Source organism: Aquarana catesbeiana, linkage group LG11 (genome assembly GCF_042186555.1).
Source record: "Aquarana catesbeiana isolate 2022-GZ linkage group LG11, ASM4218655v1, whole genome shotgun sequence".
NCBI lineage: Eukaryota > Metazoa > Chordata > Amphibia > Anura > Ranidae > Aquarana > Aquarana catesbeiana.
Genome location: NC_133334.1, coordinates 193,008,766 through 193,030,594, shown reverse-complemented (window position 1 = coordinate 193,030,594; position 21,829 = coordinate 193,008,766). Strand labels below are relative to the sequence as shown.

Sequence of the window (21,829 nt, the reverse complement as noted above, 5' to 3'; positions counted from 1 at the left end):
AACGCCCTGCTGTGAACTATTATATTAAGAATTGTAATTACATGCCATTGTTGAAGAGTGGTAGAAAAATTGGGCCTTTGGTGGTGGTGGTGGTGCTGGTGCCACAACACTGTAAGTCCTCACAGTTACTCTTGATGGGCACTGGAACGGGCCCTGCTGTGAAATATTATATGAAGAATTGTAATTACATGGACCTGTTGAACAGGGGCAGAAAAATTGGGCCTTTGGTGGTGTTGGTGCCACAACACTGTAATTCCTCACAGTTACTCTTGGTGGGCACTGGAAAGGGCCCTGCTGTGAAATATTATATCAAGAATTGTAATTACATGCACCTGTTGAACGGGGGCAGAAAAATTGGGCCTTTTGTGGTGGTGGTGCTGGTGCCACAACACTGTAATTCCTCACAGTTACTCTAGTTGGAGCGCAGGAATGAGCCCTGCTGTAAATTATTGCATCAAAAATTGTAATTACATGCCCCTGTTAAACAGGGGCTGAAAAATTGGGCCTTAGCCACTAGTGGCGGCTCCCAGAATCAGCATGATCATTGAGGAGGAAGAGGATAGTCACTGAGCATAGCAGGATAGTCACTCAGCATCAGCACAGGCAGTCTTGAAGGGATCTGACATTTTTAAAAAAAAATATTCAGTTACATCAGTATCAGGTGCTTGGTAGCTGGTGGTGATCCAAGACTGATTCATTTTTATAATGGTCAGTCGATCGACCGAGTTGGTGGACAAGCGCACCCTGTGATCGGTTACAAAGCCTCCAGCAGCACTGAATGTGCGTTCCAAAAGAACGATGGATGCAGGACGGGAGTAGCTCACTTGCATACTGTGCAAGCTCTGGCCAGTGATCCATCCTCAAGACCCAGTAACCCAGAGGATTTTCGGTGGGAAAGGTGTCCAAGTCTGATCTTGCCCCTAGGTATTCCTGCACCATGTAAAACAGACGCTGGCGATGGTTGCTGGAACCGATCATACCTTGGGGCTGCAGACTAAAAAATTGTCTGAACGAATCGGTCAGATGGCCACCTTCTCCCCTGCACCCCTTTTACTGACCAAAGCCTCAGCAATATGTTATCCAGGAACAGGAATTTGTAACCTCCCAGTCTCTGGGACGCATTGCACAGACCTTTCTGCAAGGCCTCCCAAAGATGTTTCATCCTCTGCTCCCTCTGTGATGGCAAGATAAGGTCCGCAACTTTACCCTTGTAACGTGGATCAAGGAGGGTTGCCAGCTAGTAATGATCCCTCTCCCTGATACCATGAATACGAGGATCCTTCCGCAGGCTTTGCAGGATCAGCGAGGCCATGCAGCGTAGGTTTGCTGAGGCATTCGGTCCAGAGTTCTCTGGGTCACTAAGGACGACATAAACCGCAGCCACCTCCTCCCAGCCACGTACAAGCCCATGGTTTCTTCGGACTGTAAATGATCCCTTGAAGACTGCTGCTGATGCTGAGTGCTAGGCCCCACCTCCATGCTGACACAATCCTTCTCCTCGTCCTCTTCCTGTGTGATCGGGGGGCACGCAGGAACACTGTCTGGATAAAGGGGGCCTTGAGAGGTAAGGAAGTACTCATTGATGGCCCTCTGCTGTGTGTGCAGCCGCTGCAGCATGGCCAAGGTTGAGTTCCACCTAGTGGGTATGTCACAGATTAGGCGGTTCTTGGGCAGGTTAAATTCCTTTTGGAGGTCAGCCAGCAGAGCACTGGCATTATATGACTGGCGGAAATGCACACAGACTTTCCTGGCCTGCCTCAGGACATCCAGTAAGCCTGGGTACCTGCCCAAGAACCGCTGCACCACCAAGTTAAGGACGTGAGCCAAACAGGGCACATGGGTCAGTTGTCCCTGTCTGAGGGCGGAGAGGAGGTTGGTGCCATTGTCGCAAACGACCATTCCTGGCTTAAGCTGGCATGGCGTCAACCACCTCTGAACCTGCCCCTGCAGAGCTGACAGAATCTCTGCCCCAGTGTGGCTTCTGTCCCCCAAGCACACCAGCTCAAGCATCGCATGGCATCTTTTTGCCTGAGTGCTTGCGTAGCCCCTTGAACGCATATGTAGCACCGCTGTTCCGAGCACAAATCAACACAGGAAGAGGCCATGGAGGAAGAAGAAGAGAAGGGGATAGAGGAGAGAGGTGTGGTAGAATCACCACTAGTAGAATTTTGGAGGCGTGGTGGCGGAACAACCTCCAACACTACTGCACACTGTCCTGCATCCTTCCCAGCTGCCAGAAGAGTCACCCAGTGTGCGGTGAAAGATAGGTAACGTCCCTGTCCATGCCTGCTGGACCATGAGTCAGAGGTAATATGCACCTTACCACTGACCGCCCTGTCCAGCGTGGCCAAGACATTGCCTTCCACATGCCGGTAGAGAGCCGGAATCGCCTTCTGTGAGAAAAAGTGGCATTTGGGAACCTGCCACTGAGGAACCGCACATTCCACAAACTCACGGAAAGGGGCAGAGTCTACCAACTGAAAAGGCAGCAGTTGAAGTGCTAGCAATTCAGCCAAGCTAGCATTCAACCGCTGGGCATGTGGATGGCTGGGAGCGAACTTCTTTCGGCGGTGCAGCAGCTGGGGCAGTACAATCTGATGTTGGTGTACCGATAGCAGATTGCCCACAAGTACTTGGCTGTGACACACCTAATTCTACACCTGCATTTCTCTCAGTGCAGGTTTCAGAGAGGACTGAAGGTATAGTGGGGTTGGAGATCCCAGCTGATGAGGAGCAAGGAGAGGTCCGCTTTGTTCTTTGATGTGGGTCTTTCAGGTACGCTTGCCAACGAACTGCATGGCAGGTCGACATATGTCTGGTCACGCATGTGGTGCCCAAGTGGGTGATGTTTTGGCCACGCGAGATACGCTTGAGACATATGTTGCAAATAGCAGCAGTGCGATCTGATGCACTCATCTCAAAAAAGGTCAGCACCAAAGAACTTTTGGAATAACGCGCAGAGACAGCAGCGCCCTGTACATGCAGAGCTCTGCAGTGTGATGCAGTCAGTGTGCTGCCCTTAAGCTGGCCCCTGGAGGGCATCCTGCCTCGTTGTAGATGTGCCTCCTCCTCCTCTCTCTTATCAGGCACCCACGTGGAGTCAGTGACTTCCTCATCATCCCCTCCCTCCTCATCACTGGAGCAAACCTAGCAGTATGCTGCAGCTGGGGGAACATGACTGCCAAAATGCTGTCCTTCTTGGGCACTCCCTCTCTCTGGGCTCATGTTACTGCCTTCCTCTAGCTGAGTACCATCATTGGAGCCTTCAAAACGCTGGGCATCCTCCTGGAGCATGTACCCAGCACTGTGGTCAAACAGTTCGGGGGACTCCTCAGGAGGACATGGTGGGGCTAGGGAAGGAGAGACTGATGCCATTGAGCCGAGGGAAGAGGCCGCGTTGGCAGCTGCTTTGCCAGACAAAGTGCCCTGAGCCTGGGTGAGAGAGGATGAGGAGGATGAGGACGGCTTGGTCATCCACTTTACCAAGTCTTCAGCATGTTGTGGCTCAACATGGCCAGCTGCTGAAAAAAAGGACAAGCGTGTCCCACGGCCACGTGCTGATGAGAATGCACCGTGTCCACGACCAGCACTGTTGCCTCTAGACACAGAGCCTGCTTATTGGCTTGTGACTGTCTGCCTCTCCTTGTTGGCATTCCAGACATACTAATGGCCTGCAGTGAGATGTAGCTGCACAAAGCTGGGATGTATATATATACTGATTATACTGCAGCTAGCAGAATCAACTGCCTGCCTGTATTATTATTAGTATGAGAACACCAGCAATTGTCTTTAGGTAGCTTTAGATGCACACTGTGCAAAGGACACAGTACACTAACTGTAAATACTGCAGCTGCCTGCCTGTGGTATTAATAGGATCAGAACAGCAGCAATTGTCTTCAAGTAGCTATAGGTGCACACTGTGCAGAGGACACAGTACACTAACTGTAAATATTGTAGCTGCCTACCCGTGGTATTAATAGAATCAGAAGAACACCAGCAATTGTCTTCAGGTAGCTTTAGGTGCACACTGTGCAAAGGACACAGTACACTAACTGTAAATACTGTAGCTGCCTACCTGTGGTATTAATAGGATCAGAAGAACACCAGCAATTGTCTTCAGGTAGCTTTAGGTGAACACTGTGCAAAGGACACAGTACACTAACTGTAAATACTGTAAATACTGTAAAAATACCTGCCTGCCTGTCAGTATATTATGAAGAGAATAAAAGGAATGAACCCAGCTAAACTGAATACACCCAACACCTAGGATGCATATATACACAATACACTGTAAGTGCAGCAAACTGACTCGCCTGCCTACTCTAACTTAAATCAAATGACACTGTCTCTCTGTCTATCTCTCTCCGCCGCAACACACTACACAAGGCCGCCACGCAGGCAGCCTTTTATATTGTGGGGCATGTACTAAACCCCCTGAGCCATAATTGGCCAAAGCCACCCTGGCTTTGGCCAATTACGGCTCTCTGTACAGACGGCGCTGTGATTGGCCAAGCATGCGGGTCATAGTGCATGCTTGGCCAATCATCAGCCAGCAATGCACTGCGATGCCGCAGTGAATTATGGGCCGCGATGGGCCAAATTCAAATTTGGCGCGAACGGCCCATAACATTCGCAATTTGACAAATAACCGAACAGGCGATGTTCGAGTCGAACATGGGTTTGACTCGAACTCGAAGTTCATCCCTACTTGCAAGGGGCCTCCACCATGCTTCACTGTTGCCTGCAGACACTCATTTTTGTACCACTCTCCAACCCTTTGGTGAACAAACTGCAACCTGCTACAGCCAAATATGCCAACAAAATTGGAACTGGGGTGAAGAAAAATGGCAGCAGGTGCTCTGGACTGATGAGTCAAAATCTGAAATATTTGTCTGTAGCAGGAGACAGTTTGTTTACCAAAGGGCTGGAGAGCAGTACAATAATGAGTGTTTGAGGGCAACAGTGAAGCATGGTTGAGGTTCTTGCAAGTTTGGAGCTGCATTTCTGCAAATGAAGTTGGAGATTTGGTCAAGATCAATGGTGCCCTCAATGCTAAGAAATACAGGCAGCTATTATTTCATCATACCATACCATCAGGGAGGCATGTGATTGACCCTGAATTTATTCTGCAGCAGGAGAATGACCCCACACATGCAGCCAATGTCAATAAATATATTCAGTCTACTGAAGATCTGTGGTTACCGTATTTTTCGCTCCATAAGACGCACCTGACCATAAGACGCACCTAGGTTTTAGAGGAGGAAAACAAGAAAAATAATATTCTGAACCAAATGGTGTACTAAAATATTTACCAGTGCCCATGAAATGCAGCCTGACCTGTGTCAAAGAAATGCAGCCTGACTATTGCCATATATGCAGCCTGACTATTGCCATTAATGCAGCATGAATATTGCCATTAATGCAATCTGAATATTACCATTAATGCAGCCTGAATATTACCATTAATGCAGCCTAACTATTGCCATAAATGCAGCCTGACCTATGCCACTGCTCGGGCTGCTCTGTCTCAGGCCGGGAGATCGCCTGGCGCTCGTGGGGGCCTGGGATGTCTGTCTTTTGGGACTAGCATTGCGACCGCGGCGGGGGCGGTGACAACGGCAGCGCGAGGCGGTGATAACGGTGGCGGGGGGGCAATGCCGGTGGTGGCGGGGGACGGTGCCAGCAACGGAGGCGGCGGGGGTGCCTGTGGTATATTCGCACCATAAGACGCAGAGACAGTGTCTTATGGTCCAAAAAATACGGTAATTCTCTAAGATGCTTGGAACACCCTATCTGTCGAGTAAAAAAGTGTCTTATGGTCCAAAAAATACGGTAATTCTCTAAGATGCTTGGAACACCCTATCTGTCGAGTTCCTTCAAAAACTGTGTGAAAGTGCACCTAGAATAGAAGTCTTGATGCTGTTTTGAAGGCAATGAATATTGATACCAAATACTGATACACCAAATATTGAATATTGATACACCAAATATTGATTTATTAAAAATAAACTATTAACACAGCATTCTTAAAGTGGAGTTCCACCCAAAAATGGAACTACCACTTTTTGGATTCCTCCCCCCCCTCCGGTGTCACATTTGGCACCTTTCGGGGGGAGGAGGGAGCAGATACCTGTCTAAAACAGGTATTTGCTCCCACTTCCTGGCATAGCTCACCGCGGCGCTTGCGGTGACCTATGCCACTTCCGGCGCCTACCCTGTCCTCACCCGCTGTATTCTGTGAGACACAGAACACAGCAGGAACCTGAGAGGACGCACAGCGCGACTCACGCATGTGCAGTAGGGAACCAGGAAGTGAAGCCGCACGGCTTCACTTCCTTATTCCCTTACCGAGGATGGCGGTGGCAGCAGCCGAGAGCCGAAGGACGGATCGGCTTCGGCTGCCAACATTGCAGGCTCCCTGGACAGGTAAGTGTCCATATATTAAAAGTCAGCAGCTGCAGTATTTGTAGCTGCTGGCTTTTAATATTTTTTTTTCAACTGACCTCCACTTTAATTTGCAGCATTTTTTCACACCTGCTTAAAACTTTTGCACAGTACTATATATAATTTTTAAATTTTAAAATAAAGTTTAAATACCTGTTAATTCTACCAGTTCATTGTTTGAATCCTGAATTTTTCAAGGGGACAATGCTATTGCTAATACAGTGAAATTGCTGCAGGGCTGTCACCCTGCACTCTGGCTGTAGCTGATTGGATGTAAGGATGTATGGAGTGGGTGAGCTATCAGCATTGTCACCCAGTGAAGGTACTCTGCCAAGCAAATGTAAAGCCATGCTTGTGTAAGTGACTGTGCATTGTTCTCCACAGGTGCAGGACTGCCAGTGACTTGCACAACTAGTAAATGTCATTGCAAGTAAAGGAAGCAAGGAAGACAGAATTCAGAAAAAAAAACCTCTAGTCATGACACCCCTTTATGGAAACATCAGCTCCGGTGCCGACATCGATGGACTCCAGGACAGGTAAGTATCTGATTATTAAAAGTCAGCAGCTGCAGTAGGTGCAGCTGCTGGCTTTGAATTTTTGCAGCGGTGGGCGGACCTCCACTTTAACGTGTATTGCATTGTATTTTTGAAAGATCCCTTTTCAGTTTATTTAAATACCACAAAACAGGGAAAATAGCAAAAGTGTGCCATGGGAGACTTTTGGCCTATATAAAACAATGTAGTTTCTTATGCCTGTGCATTTTTTTTGCCCTGAAAAGGCAGCAAAATGTATGATAACACAGCTTGTGTGGATAAAACCTTACTTGGGGCTAGGTGCCAAATATTAGACACTAAGGGCTAACACATAGTAAAACGGTTATCTGTATTTAAAAACATTAAAATAATAGTGTGTAGTTCAATCAGCTTTTTTTTGACTGCTTTGAGAATATTTTTAAAAAAGTAAACACCTCAGTACTGTTCACTTACAAATCAGATTGAGCTGAAAGATGGCCTTAAAAATAGTTTTATATTTTCATTATTATTTTAGGGTTAAAGAGGAAGCTTTTTTAAAACTTTAATTTGTGTAAATAATATTATAGTTTAAAATTAAATATTTAAATTTCTTCTCTGTACCTAATATAAAAGATATATTATACACAAACAAAGAGAGAGATCTGTTGGCAAAAAGGTAAGGGTAGTGGATATATACAGAACAAAATGAAAATCCATAGGAAAACATGGGAGAGACAGACAAACGAAAGGCAAGCTACTTTTTAAATAAGGTACATTAGCTTGTTAAAAAATTACTTTCCATAATACATAGCAAGTACCATAGGATATTCCAGAAAGACCAAGCCACACTCGTCCAGAAGCTTTGTCTCCACTCTAAATTTAGAACATAATCTTTACCTTCAGTACAGATTTAGAACATAAGCACATCCCTGCTATTCCAGTTTCCAGTGCTGTGCCTCACTATTGGCTGTTGGTGTGCCCAGTTGAATAATGGGGTGGTGTACCAAAGGTGTGGAGACAAAATAGGAAACTCATGGTCTCTGCTTGCACTCAACAATGCCTTTTTCCTTAGTTTTATCTCTTAAAATATGCCCTACAGCCTGACCTCCAAGGCTCTGGTCCACTGACTCCTCTATTGTAAATAGAGCCATATATATTATTTATACAGCCATATATACGGTGATAAAATAAAACACCTACAATGATAATGCAGCATATTCTCAGAGAGTAATAAAACAGGTGATGGCAAAGCATGTATTTTTTTAAATCATACATTATATGCAATAAAAAATATCCTAGATCCTGTTAGCATTTCATGGTCTAATATTGCACATTTTTGCTGTTTTATTTATTCAGAATATCAGACTGCCTAATCTACCATTTTCCTATTCTGATAAATCCTTTCCATTCTGGTTAAATCCATTTTCAGCTTTTTGTAGTTTATTTTTTCATTTTTATCCCTAACTTTTTCTATTTGAAGTTGAAGACACTTCGGGGTTCAATTCTAGAAGAAGCCTTTCCTTCATCCATTCGTTCTAGCTCTTCCAGAGCTATATCCCCAAAAAAACTTTTGGAGTACATTGTACCAGAATTGAACTTGCAATGTCTGCGCTTAGCATCAAACTCTCCCAAAGTACCAGAAACTCTGCTAAAACTGGATGAACAGGGGGTAAGTGATAATTTGTTTATTGCTAAATTCATATAATGCTGTCCATGAATATTATTTTTTTTATTTGAAGGTAAATCTCACCAGTGGGACACAGATGGCAAAAAATCCTGACAGGGATTTTAACCATCCCCTACAGTATCCAAAGTGAAACCAAAGTTTTGGTTTTTAATATATTTCCTGTGTATATATATTAGGCATGTACATATCTAGTTAATATCAAAACTAACTATTATTGTTGGTCAGTACACAGTGTCAGCAAAAGATCATACATTACACAAGGAAACAAGAGTTTGCAACAACAGTGACAAAGATAGCACTTACCCAATTTAATTTACATACTGTATTGTTGAATTTGAATTGTTTTGTACCATGGTTACAGGTTTTTCTCATTATATTTTATCACCTATGTCATTGTATCGTTTAGCATTTATGTTTTTGTAATTTTATGTTTTACATCTTAGCAATCCATGTGTTTATAGGCAAAATAATGACATTCGAGCCACAAAATGCATTGTTTTGTGTGCTAATAAAAGTTCTGTCTGACACTTGGCTAACCTCAGTCCAATATGGAGTTCATCACTCCCACTAAAAGTTGTTGGAATTGAAATTAGGGCCTGCATGTTCCCTCATTTGGCTCCTATACTGGATTTATCTGCCAAACTTACACTTTTCTTTGTCTAAAAGTCATTAAATGATCAAATGAAGACATTTTATGAGTTATTCTTCAATTTGGTTACAACCCACGTTTGCTGTTACGGTAAACAGAAAATCCAAGCGTTTACCTATAAGTACTTCAAAAATTAAGGACATTATTAGCTTTATTTAACAAGACAAAAAAAAAATTCAGTAACACTCAGCAACCAATTAGAATTGATCTATCAGTAATTTGACTTCAGGTATAAAAACTGTTCTAATTATTTGTGACAGTCTTGTGCCATGTTAAGTATAATATTTGTAGTATTATCTTGAGTTAATTATTCATTGTATAATTAGCTCTACTTGAAAGGTTTACAAGTTTGTTTCCATAAGCAGCAGCTACTTTGCAAAATATTTAGACATTATGCTTCCTGTGGGTAGTGAAAAGTGGTTTGGTGGTTGTCTGAACAAGTATTGCTGAATGTGGACCTACACTTCTACAGTATGTAACTGAGAATGGAACCTTTAGAAAAAAAATAGCTGATGTTCTTTTTTTTGTAACTGACGCTTTTAATTCAGATTTTGGAACTAAAATAGGACTTGATCACGTGACCTTACATGCTGCAAAATCAGAGAAAAAGGGGTTCCCACAGCATTGGACCTACTGTAAGCATGTAAGAAATCTTAGATTTTACCTCTCTCCATGCCATATGCTAATGCCAGTAAACCTCTTCATTATTATATAATAAATGCCTGTATGAGCCTGGGATTAGCTGTATAAGAAATCCAGCCATCAATAGACAGGATTCTATAACCTAAACCAGGTGTTCTGAATGACCAAGCATTAAAGGAGGTTAGAGTATTTGTGGTTTCTGAAATTTGTAGACATCAGTTTTTTTAATTAAAACAAAAAAAAACATAAATTCAATTTATTTAAATTAAGTCTCAAAGTTGCAACATTAAAAACCGATCTACTGTGAACAAAAATGCTAAGCATTTACTTATATGTACCTCAAATAATTAAGGGCATTATTAGCTTTATTTAAGGCATGGTACTTGTACTATATAAAGAAAAAAAAATAACAAAAAAAAAACAAATAGTGTGCATATGACACTTTTGTTTTTCTGCAGGACAGAGTGAAATGAAACTACTCTCTGTAGCAACATACAAGGAGGGTCATTTTTTGAAAGCCATATTGTTAAATTAAAAGCATTCATTAGGTGCAGTAGAAATGCATCTGGCAGCAGATGGACTGCGTGTGTACCGAGCACACCCGCCCACACCTAGAAGAAAACAGAAGCAGAAGTAGCCAATGATGTGTATTGAATGAAAAATTTGCAGGAAGTAAGAAGGTGATTTCAAAATATTATGAAGCAAAATTCAGTTTACTTAAAGAGGAAAAAAAATATTCTTTCTGACTAGAATCAGATACATCCCTTGATGTATATGCTACTACAGTATGTATATCTTGTTTTTTTGTTTAGTACACCCCTCACATTTTTGTAAATATTTTATTATATCTTTTCATGCGACGACACTGAAGATATTACACTATGCTGCAACGTAAAGTACTGAGTGTACAGCTTGTATAACTGTGTAAATTTGCTGTCCCCTCAAAATAACTCAACACAGAGCCATTAATGTTTAACCTGCTGGCAACAAATGTTAGTACAACCCTAAGTGAAAATGTCCAAATTGGGCCCAAAGTGTCAATATCTTGTGTGGCCACCATTACGTTCCAGCACTGCCTTAACCCTATTGGGCATAGAGTTCACCAGAACTTCACATGTTGCCACTGGAGTCCTCTTCCACTCCTCCATGACTACATAGTTACATAGTAGGTGAGGCTGAAAAAAGATTCCATCAAGTCCATCAAGTCTAACCTATGTGTGTGATTGTATGTTAGTATTACATTGTATATTCCTGTATGTTGTGGTCGTTCAGGTTACATACATAGTTACATAGTAGGTGAGGTTGAAAAAAGACACAAGTCCATCAAGTCCAACCTATGTGTGTGATTATGTCAGTATTACATTGTATATTCCTGTATTTTGTGGTCGTTCAGGTGCTTATCTAATAGTTTTTTGAAACTATCGATGCTCTCCGCTGAGACCACCGCCTGTGGAAGGAAATTCCACATCCTTGCCGCTCTTACAGTAAAGAACCCTCTACGTAGTTTAAGGTTAAACCTCTTTTCTTCTAATTTAATAAGTTAAACTAACTTCCACAAAAAAGTTTTACCCCTATTGTGGGGTCACCAGTATGGTATTTGTAAATTGAAATCATATCCCCTCTCAAGCGTCTCCTCTCCAGAGAGAATAAGTTCAGTGCTCGCAACCTTTCCTCATAACTAATATCCTCCAGACCCTTTATTAGCTTTGTTGCCCTTCTTTGTACTCGCATCATTTCCAGTACATCCTTCCTGAGGACTGGTGCTCAGAACTGAACAGCATACTCTAGGTGCGGCCGGACCAGAGTCTTGCAAGGTTTCCACGAGAAATTATTGTCCCGCTTAGCTTAGTATCATCCGCAAATACAGGGATTGAACTGTTTACCCCATCCTTCAGGTTGTTTAGGAACAAATTACATAGGATTGGTCCCAGCACAGAATCCCGGGGGACCCCACTACCCACCCCTGACCATTCCGGTGTACTCCCCATTTATCACCACCCTCTGAAATCGCCCTTGTAGCCAGTTTTCAATCCATGTACTCACCCTATGGTCCATGCCAATGGACCTTATTTTGTACAGTAAACATTTATGAGGAACTGTATCAAATGCTTTTGCATAATCCAGATACATCACATCTACGGGCCTTCCTTTATCTAGATGGCAACTCACCTCCTCATAGAAGGTTAATAGATTGGTTTGGCAAGAACGATTCTTCATGAATCCATGCTGATTACTGCTCATGATTCCGTTCTCATTACTTGAATCTTGTATATAGTCCCTTATGGGATATAGGCCCTTTTTAAATATTGGTGCTACATTGGCTTTTCTCCAATCAGCTGGTACCCTTACAGTCTGTAGACTGTCAGTAAAAATTAGGAACAATGGTCTGGCAATTACATGACTGAGTTCCCTAACTACCGTCGGATGCAAGCCATCTGATTGATTAATGTTAAGTTTCCCAAGTCTAATTTTAATTCTGTCCTCTGTTAACCATGGAGGTGCTTCCTGTGATGTGTCATGAGGATAAACACTGCAGTTTTAGTTACTGAAGCCCCCCGATTCCCTTGTGAAGACTGAAGAGAAGAATACATTCAATACCTTCCCCATCTCCCCATCCTTTGTAACCAAATGTCCCTCCTCATTCTTTATGGGGCCAATATGGTCTGTACTTCCTTTTTTACTGTTTACATACTTAAAGAATTTCTTGGGATTTTTTTGCTCTCCTCCACTCTGTGTCTTTCTTGTTCTATCTTAGCCGTCCTAATTGCACCCTTACATTTCTTGTTGCATTCTTTATAAAGTCTGAATGCTGATGATGATCCCTCAACCTTGTATTTTTTGAAGGCCTTTTCCTTTGCTTTTATATGTATTTTTACATAGGAGCTAAGCCATCCAGGACTTTTGTTCGCTCTTTTAAATTTATTACCCAATGGGATGCATTGGCTTATGCCCTTATTTAATGTGCTCTTAAAGCAAATCCATCTCTCCTCCGTGTTCTTTGTTCGGAGCTGGTGGATGTTCGAGACCTTGTGCTTCTCCACCCTCCGCTTGAGGATGCTCAATAGGGTTTAGGTCTGGAGAAATGCTTGACCAGTCCATCACCTTTACCCTCAACTTCTTTAGCAGGGCAGTGGTCATCTTGGAGGTGTGTTTGGTGTTGTTATCATGTTTGAATACTGCCCTGTGGCCCAGTCTCCCAAGGGAGGGGATCATGCTCTGCTTCAGTATGTCACAGTACATGTTAGCATTCATGGTTCCCTCAATGAACAGTGCCGGCAGCACTCATGCAGCCCCAGACCATGACACTCCCACCACCATGCTTGACTGTAGACAAGACACACTTGTCTTTGTACTCCTCATCTGGTTGCCGCCACACATGCTTGACATCATCTGAACCAAATAAATTTATCTTGGTCTCATCAGACCACAGGACAGGATCCTGTAATCCATGTCCTTAGTATTATTATACAGGTTTTATATAGCGCCAACAGTTTGCGCAACATGAGGGTAGACATTACAGTTACATTACAATTTGGTACAAGAGGAATCAGAGGGCCCTGCTCGTTAGAGCTTACAATCTAAAAAGGAAGGGTCAATTGATACAAAAGGTAATAGCTGTGGGGGGATGAGCTGATGGAGGAAGTAAAACAGTGCTACTTAGAAGCAAGATAGGCTTCTTTGAAGAGAAGGGTTTTCAGGGATCGCCTAAAGATGGATAGATTGGGGGACAGTCGGACAGATTGGGGTAGGGAGTTCCAAAGGATGGGAGAAGCTCTGGAGAAATCCTGGAGGCGAGCATGGGAGGAGGTGACAAGGGAGCTAGAGAGTAGGAGGTCTTGGGATGACTGAAGAGAGCAGATTGGTTGGTATTTTGGGACTAGGTTAGTGATGTAGCTGGGGGCAGAGTTATGAATGGCTTTGTAAATTATTGTTAGTACTTTGAATTTTATTAGTTGGGTGTTAGGAAGCCAGTGGAGGGATTGGCAGAGAGGGGTGGAGGACACTGAATGGTTGGTAAGGTGGATGAGTCTTGCAGCGGCATTCGTTATGGACTGAAGAGGGGTTAGTCTATGTAAAGGTAATCCAATGAGGAGGGAGTTGCAGTAATCGAGGTGAGAGATGACCAGGGAGTGAATTAGAAGCTTGGTGGTGTCATTAGTTAAAAAGGGGCGTATTCTGGAAATGTTGCGGAGGCTAAGGCGGCATGATTTGGACAGGGATTGTATGTGGGCTTGAAAGGACAGTTCAGAGTCTAAGGTTACCCCTAACACCCTGGCATGTGGGAACAGACTGATAGATGTGTCATTGATCTTGACAGAGAAGTCAGGGGAGGGGGCACGTGGGGGAGGAAATATTAAGAGCTCAGTTTTAGATAGATTCAGTTTGAGGAAGTGGTTTGACATCCAGGCTGATATGTCTGTTAGTAGATCAGTGATGCGTGAGGAGATTGATGGGGTGAGCTGAGGGGCAGAGAGATAGATTTGGGTGTCATCCGCATATAAATGGTAGTGAAACCCATGGGAGGCTATCAGCTGACCCAGGGAGGACGTGTAGATCGAGAAATAGTCGAGGTCCAAGGACAGGACCTTGGGGGACCCCAATGGTAAGAGGAGTTGGAGAAAAGGAAGTGGATTTGTAAGTGACACTGAAGGTGCGATGAGATAGGTAAGATTCAAACCAATGGAGAGTGCAGCCATGGAGACCAAGCAAATTGAGTTTTTTGAGGAGGAGGGGGTGGTCATTTGTATCAAAGGCAGCAGAAATGTCCAAGAGTAAGATTATGGAATAATGGCCATTGCTTTTGGCTGTTAGTAAGTCGTTTGTGAGTTTTAGGAGGGCAGTTTCTGTGGAGTGCTGTGGGCAAAATCCAGACTGGGATCAAGAAGGTTATTCTCAATGAGGTGGTCGCTCAGTCGGTTGTAGACTAAACGTTCAAGGAGTTTGGAGGCAAAAGGGGGTAAATAGATGGGTCTTAAGTTGTTAAGATTGGTGGGGTCTGATGCCTTTTTTGGTATGGGAGAGACTAGCGCATGTTTTAGAGGGTTAGGAAGGATGCCAGTAGAGAGTGAGAGGTTGTAGAGTGTAGGATTGAGTCAGATGGTGACCGAAGTATTTGAGAAGGAACAGGGTCCAGGGGGCAGGAGGTTAGGTGGGCATTAGAAAAAAGGTTAGTGATTTCCTCTATAGTAGTTGGGTTAAAAGAGGGAAGTATTGATTGAGCAGGAGGACAAGGAGTGTAAAGTGAGGGAGATATCTGTAGAACAGAGATCTCAAGACGAATTGTCTAAATCTTATTTTTGAAGTGATTAGCAATCTCCTGGGCAGTAAGTTAGTGGGTGGGGGGTAATGGAGGATGAAGTAGAGTGGTAAAGGTAGAAAAGAGTTGACGGGGACTGCGTGAGAGGGTGTTAATGAGAATGATAAATTAGGTCTGTTTGGCAGTGTGGAGACAGGAATGGTATTTTTGGATGTCCTTAGTCTGTTTGTCTTCAGCAAACTGTTTGTGGACTTTCTTGTGCATCATCTTTAGAAGATGCTTCCTTCTGGGACGACAACCATGTAGACCAATTTGATGTAGTGTGTGGCATATGGTCTGAGCACTGACAGGCTCACCCCCCACCCCTTTAAACTCTGCAGCAATGCTGGTAGCATTCATACATCTATTTCCCAAAGACAACCTCTGGATATGATGCTGAGCACGTGCACTCAACTTATTTGGTCGACCATGTCGAGGCCTGTTCTGAGTTGACCCTGTCCTGTTAAACTGCTGTATGGTCTTGGCCACCATGCTGCAGCTCAGTTGTCGGAGTCTTGGTAAATTTCTTATAGCCTAGGCCGTCTTTATGTAGAGCAACAATTATTTTTTCTTTATCGTACATCACGGAACACAAAGCAGCTATAGTAATTACTATCTGGGTTATACGCCACCTATAGGTGAATTGACACTGGCACAACCAAAAGACAGGAAGTCCCCCCTCTATATAACCCCTCCTATTCAGGAAGTACCTTAGTTTTTTTCACCAGTGTCTGCTAGGTAGTGGTCACTGATGTGATACATGTGCTCTTGGAGCATACTTGGAGGTCTGGACAGCTCTATTAAGAATCATGGACTTCATTCGGATCCATTCGAAAAGGCTGTCAGCCAAAATGGATGGTACCCGAGCCTCATTGGAAGGAGAAAAGATTCCTTGAGGTTTGCCTGTAATGCAGCCTTACGGCGCTGGACCCTGCATAATGGAACCCTGTTCAGTGTTTGTTCTGACCAAAGTGCTTTCCTGCAGGGTGCTATACAGGTCCAGGGGAGTGGACCCCAGATTAAGGGGGGACCCAGTCTCTGAAGGTCTTTTATGACAAAGCTTGCCGTGATGGGTGAAGATTGGACTCCTGTTATGTTCAGAGTCCTGCAGCGGGAATGGTAAGTCTGCATTTGTTTGCAGTTTATTTTTTTGAAAAAAAAGAGAGAGTTCTGACTGTCTGTTCTTCCGGTGGCCACTGGGAGCAATGTGCTGTTTAATCATGCTATGTACTCTTACTCATGTGGGCTGCTGTTTCTCCTCCAGCCACTAGAGGGTGCAGGCTCACTCAGTATGGCCTATTTTTAGATAGGCAGGAAGGGCGGCCATGCCATGTGGCCACAACTTCAGTAGGCCTCTGGAGACATAGCAGCAGCCCATGGATACTACCAAAGTGTGAGTACTTACTATGGGAGAACTGTGTGACAGACAAGTCATGATTATATGCTGCATATTTACTGCTTATCAGGGGGACTGTACAACTGTAAGTTGATACACCCCTGGATGGTTAGCAGTTCATTTTAGTGTTGTTGACTGCTCTGTAGGCAGGTGCAGCGTAGTATACATGCTTGCAAACTTGTTGCCTAAATGCATGTTTAAATATACACGTTTGGAAAAACATGAGCATGGGTGCATTTTAAGGAGTTGTATCTCCAGTATAGTGCATATGTGCTTGGCTAAATCCTGCAGGACTAGTATGGGGCCAACTGAAATTAAGCAATTAAGCAGATGCTTGCTTGCAAACTAGCTGAAACGCACGGTTTCTGAAACGCACGGTTGCTGGAATGCATGGTTGCTGAAATGCATGGTTGCTGAAGATACATGTTTTTATATATTCACATAAATATACATGGTTATACATGTTTGCATTAAGATACATGATCATGGTTGCACAAGGATGCATGGTTGCACAAAAATGCATGTTTATTCATGTTTGCATAAATATACATGGTTATACATGTTTGCATAAAGATACATGATCATGGTTGCACAGAATGCATGCTTTCGCAAGGATGCATGGTTGCACAAAGATGCATGGTTATTCATGTTTGCATAAATCTACATGGTTATACATGAGTGCATAAAGATACATGGTTGCATAAAGATGCATGTTTGGACATGTTTGTATAAATAGACATGGTTATTCGTGATCGTATAAAGATAAGTGATCACAAAAAAATACATGTTTATACATGTTTGCTTGGATATACATGGTTATACATGATCGCATAAAGATACATGCTCACATAAAGATACATGGTCGCATAAAGATACATGGTTGCATAAAGATGCATGGTTAGACATGTTTGTATAGATATACATGGTTTTACATGGTCGCATAAAGATACATGGTCGTATAAAGATACTTGATTGCATAAAGATACATAGTTGCATAAAGATGCATGTTTATACATGTTTGCTTAACTATACATAGTTATACATGATCGCATAAGGATACTTGATTGCAAAAAGATACATTACCACATAAAGATACATGATCACATAAAGATACATGGTTGCATAAAGATGCATGTTTATACTTGTTTGCTTAAATATACATGGTTATACATGATTACATAAGGATACATGGTTGCATAATGATACATGATCGCATAAGGCTACATGGTTGCATAAAGTTGCATGTTTATACATGTCTGCATAAATACGTGTTGCGTATTGTTGCATAAACACGTTTCATAAACTCATGCTTGCTTATTGCGAAAATGCTTGTTTCCATGGGCATATGTTGCATGAATGTGTGCACACGCTTCCATATTTTGCCTAAATGCAGAGTTGCATAAGCACATGCTTCCATAAACGCATGCTTCCATAGGTGCATATTGCTTAAACACATGCTGGCATGTTTTCATTTACGTATGTTTATTTACATTAAGCTGTACACATATTTACTTGTTTTCCTGGGACTACATACATATGTGCTTATAGGACTACATGCATATAGGCTTATTTGCCTGGGTGCTTGTTTGCCTGGGGGTACATGCGTGTGTGCTTATTGACCTTGTACTGCATACATAAATGCATGAATGGCAAGAATACTTGTGTACTTGCATACCTAAGGGGTTGCATAGAGGTAAACCAACATTTGTTTTAGGCCTGCATCCTTGGAGGACTTTATATTAGGTTGGATAATATAGCTGTAGCTTATTGCGAAAATGCTTGTATCCATTGGCACATGTTGCATGAATGCGTGTGTACAGCACACGCTTTCATATTTTGCCTAAATGCATAGTTGCATAAGCACATGCTTCCATAAACGCATTCTTCCATAGGTGCATAGTGCTTAAACACATGCTGGCATGTTTCCATTTGTAACTGCATACGTATGTTTATTTACATTAAGCTGTATACATATGTACTTGTTTTCCTGGGACTACATACATATGTGCTTATAGGACTACATGCGTATGGGCTTATTTGCCTGGGGGCTTGTTTGCCTGGGGGTACATGCGTGTGTGCTCATTGACCTTGTATTGCATACATAAATGCATGAATGGCAAGAATACTTGTATACTTGCATACCTAAGGGGTTGCATACAGGTAAACCAACATTTGTTTTAGGCCTGCATCCTTGGAGGACTTTATATTAGGTTGGATAATATAGTTGCTGTATTATTTACCTGTTATACCAGTTAAATGGTTCCAGAAAAGAGAGGCAGATGGGGGAAAGCAAGGGCAACACTCTCAGGTTCAGGGATCTGACGATGTCCACTTCTCCCGATGGACAGTGATGTCGGGGGCCACTGTGGTGTTTGGCATTGCAGTGATTCCTGGCGCATTCATTTTTCATCAGACTGCAGCTGCATCACCTTGATCATGCCTGATCTTGGTTGATCGAAGCCTAAGCAGGCTCAAGCCTGGTTATTATATAGATGGGAGACTGCCCGGGGATACCAGATGCTGTAAAGCTTTCCCCACCTGGGTGAGGGAGGTATCTAGAGGCTGCTGGGTTTTGAGAGTATCTCAGGCCAGAAAATCTTAGGGCAGTGTCTGGAGTGGTTTGTTCAATCTTTAGCCAGCAGAAACCTGGTAGGTTAATTGCACCTCTTGGGACTGTCTGGTTCTGTCACAGAGTCGTCAGTCTTTTGCCTTGCATTTGCTCTTGGAGCAGATGTTATGGGCTCATTATTGTGAGACAATTAAATGGTAGCAGTTCCAAAGCCAAATAGGGACACGAGGTTTATCTTAAGATCTCAAACCGCTGAACATCCTTCTGTTTCAGATAGGCTAGACTGTTTTCGGGTCCATAATCATCTGTAAATGCACATCTTCATGTGGCGATTTGTTTCCAGACTTATCAAAGATTTCTGTAATTGCAGTGGAAAGCCGTTTTTTTTGTGAATCTTTTTTTTGGGTTGGCCACAGTTCCGGAGGGTTCTCAAAGCGTCTAGCCCCAGTGCTAGGCTTGCTGAAGACACCTCAATACTCTTTACCTCAATAATCTTTGCTCAGGAAGCAGTCATTTCCAGGGGTTCCTTCAATATATTGCTACAGGAGGAAGCTGTGTTTAGGTCAAAGCACGTTCTCTACATACAGCCCTACTCCAGGTCTTGGTAGAGGTTCATTCTCTGTCTGCAACTTGAAGATCCAGGCATTGCATTGCTGGATGGCTCTATTTCCGGGGTGTTGCAGAGCAAAAATTGATGCTTGATAGTATTATTTTTCAGGAATTTGGAAAATAATAACCACTGATGCCAGTCTCTCTAAGTTGACTTAAGGCTGGCTACAGTTCAGTAGGCTTGGTCTCCACAGGAGAGAATACTGTCCAATAGCTTTGAATTTTTGGCCAGTATGCCTTGCTCTGGATTATAGGACAAACCTGTTGTAGGTTCAATCTGGAAATGCCTCTGCAGGCATATATATATCAACCACCAGGGCGGCACCAGAGGTCATGCGACTCAGGGAGATGTACCACATTCTGTCTGGGACAGTACAAGTGCTATCTCTATCGCCAATACATATTCCAGGTATAGGATAGTGGCAAGGGGAACTCTGCAGGGGAATCTACTAGATTCCAAGTTCTCCAGCAGTTTGGGGCAGGTGTATCCGGGACAAGAGTCCCACTGCCAATAGGGGTACATGTAGTGGTCATACCTTAAGGTCTGGTTCTCCCTTATTTGACGTTTTTTTCCCCGTTTTGGATTCTGCCACATCTTTTGCGAAGAATCCGTAAGGTGGTAACACTGATATTAGTGTTGGCCGGATTAGCCCAGGGGGGCTTGGTACACAGACATAGCGAGTCTTGCGGGGGTTGCTCCTTTGGACACTCCCAGTAAAGCGGGGCCTGATGGTCTTGAGTCCTGTATCTCAGCACTGTTGAGCCCCTGGAAGCCAGCTTCGGGGAGCTTCAATTACAGGACTTATATTTTTTTGCCTGGGGTGAAGCCAGGAAGTGGCACCCGCAGAAATATGTGTGGGTGGGAGATTTTCTTTTACTTTCTCCAATCAGTAGAGGAAAGCGGGCCATTGTTTCTCACTCCTTGTTTCATACCTCATACAGCATGTAACTTGGACAGTCCCGCCTGTCAGGCCATTCTTGTGTCCTTGGGACTTGAACTGATCTTGACTGTCCTTGCAGAGGCCACTTTTTGAACCAATCGGGGGGATTCTGTTGGTCCTTTTATCTCAGAAGGTGGCTTCTTTGGTTGCTATCACTTCACGAAGTGGAGTATCAGAGTTGGCGGCTCTTTCATGCAAGGAGCCATTCTTGGTCTTGCATCATAAGGTGATGTTGCGTCCTCACCCATTTTTATTGCCTAAAGTGGTTTCTAGTTTTTCACTTGAATCAGGACAGTGTCTTGCCTTTTATTTTTCTCCTAATCCAGAGTCGGGAGGAGAAAGATCGCTACCTACTCTAGAGGTAGTTCAGACGCTCAGGGTCTACTTGAGTTGTCGGCACAAGTCAGGAATCCTGGTTTGTGCTGATAGAAGAGCCCAGGAAGGGCAGGCGGTATCCAGGTTGAATATTTAGCAGTGAGTCTGCCAGTTTATCAATGATGCCTATGGTTTAAATGGCAAAAAAATATATTTTTTTCTGAGATTCTCTACCAGGTGTGGGAGTATCTTGGGCCATCCATCATTGGGTGTCAGTGTACAAGACCACTATTTGGTCTTTTGTTTATAAATCTACAAGGTTTTTACCAGGTCGATGTCAATCATGTAGAAGATACTGCCTTTGGCCTGCATTGCTTTGTGACATCCCAGAGAGTAATTATTATAGCTGCTCTGTGTCTCCGGATGTACGATAGAGAAAATATGATTTTCCCTACAGCTTACCTGTAAAATCCTTTTCTTGGATTACATCACGGGACACAGAGACCCCTCCCCTCTTTTGGGAATTGCTTGCTACAAAACTGAGGTACTTCCTGTATAGGAAGGGTTATATAGAGGGGGGACTTCCTGTCTTTTGGGTGTGCCAGTGTCCATTTACCTATAGGTGGCGTATAACCCAGATAGTAATTACTATAGCTGCTCTGTGTCCCGTGATGTATTCCAAGAAAAGGATTTTACAGGTAAGCTGTAGGAAAAATCCTATTTTTCAGATCCCTCAGAGAGTTCTTTGCCTTGAGTTGACTAGTATGAG

General features: G+C 43.3%; 1 protein-coding gene across 3 annotated transcripts in view; it reads left to right on the top strand.

Annotated features, from left to right (window-relative positions):
* SIPA1 (signal-induced proliferation-associated 1) overlaps nucleotides 1-21,829 on the top strand; it is a 478,265-nt gene that overhangs the window by 210,853 nt on the left and 245,583 nt on the right. For all 3 annotated transcript variants that reach the window (XM_073605152.1, XM_073605151.1, XM_073605154.1), the window contains one exon: nucleotides 8,437-8,625. In XM_073605152.1, coding sequence (XP_073461253.1) covers nucleotides 8,437-8,625 — 189 coding nt within the window. The remainder of the gene's footprint in view (nucleotides 1-8,436; nucleotides 8,626-21,829) is intronic.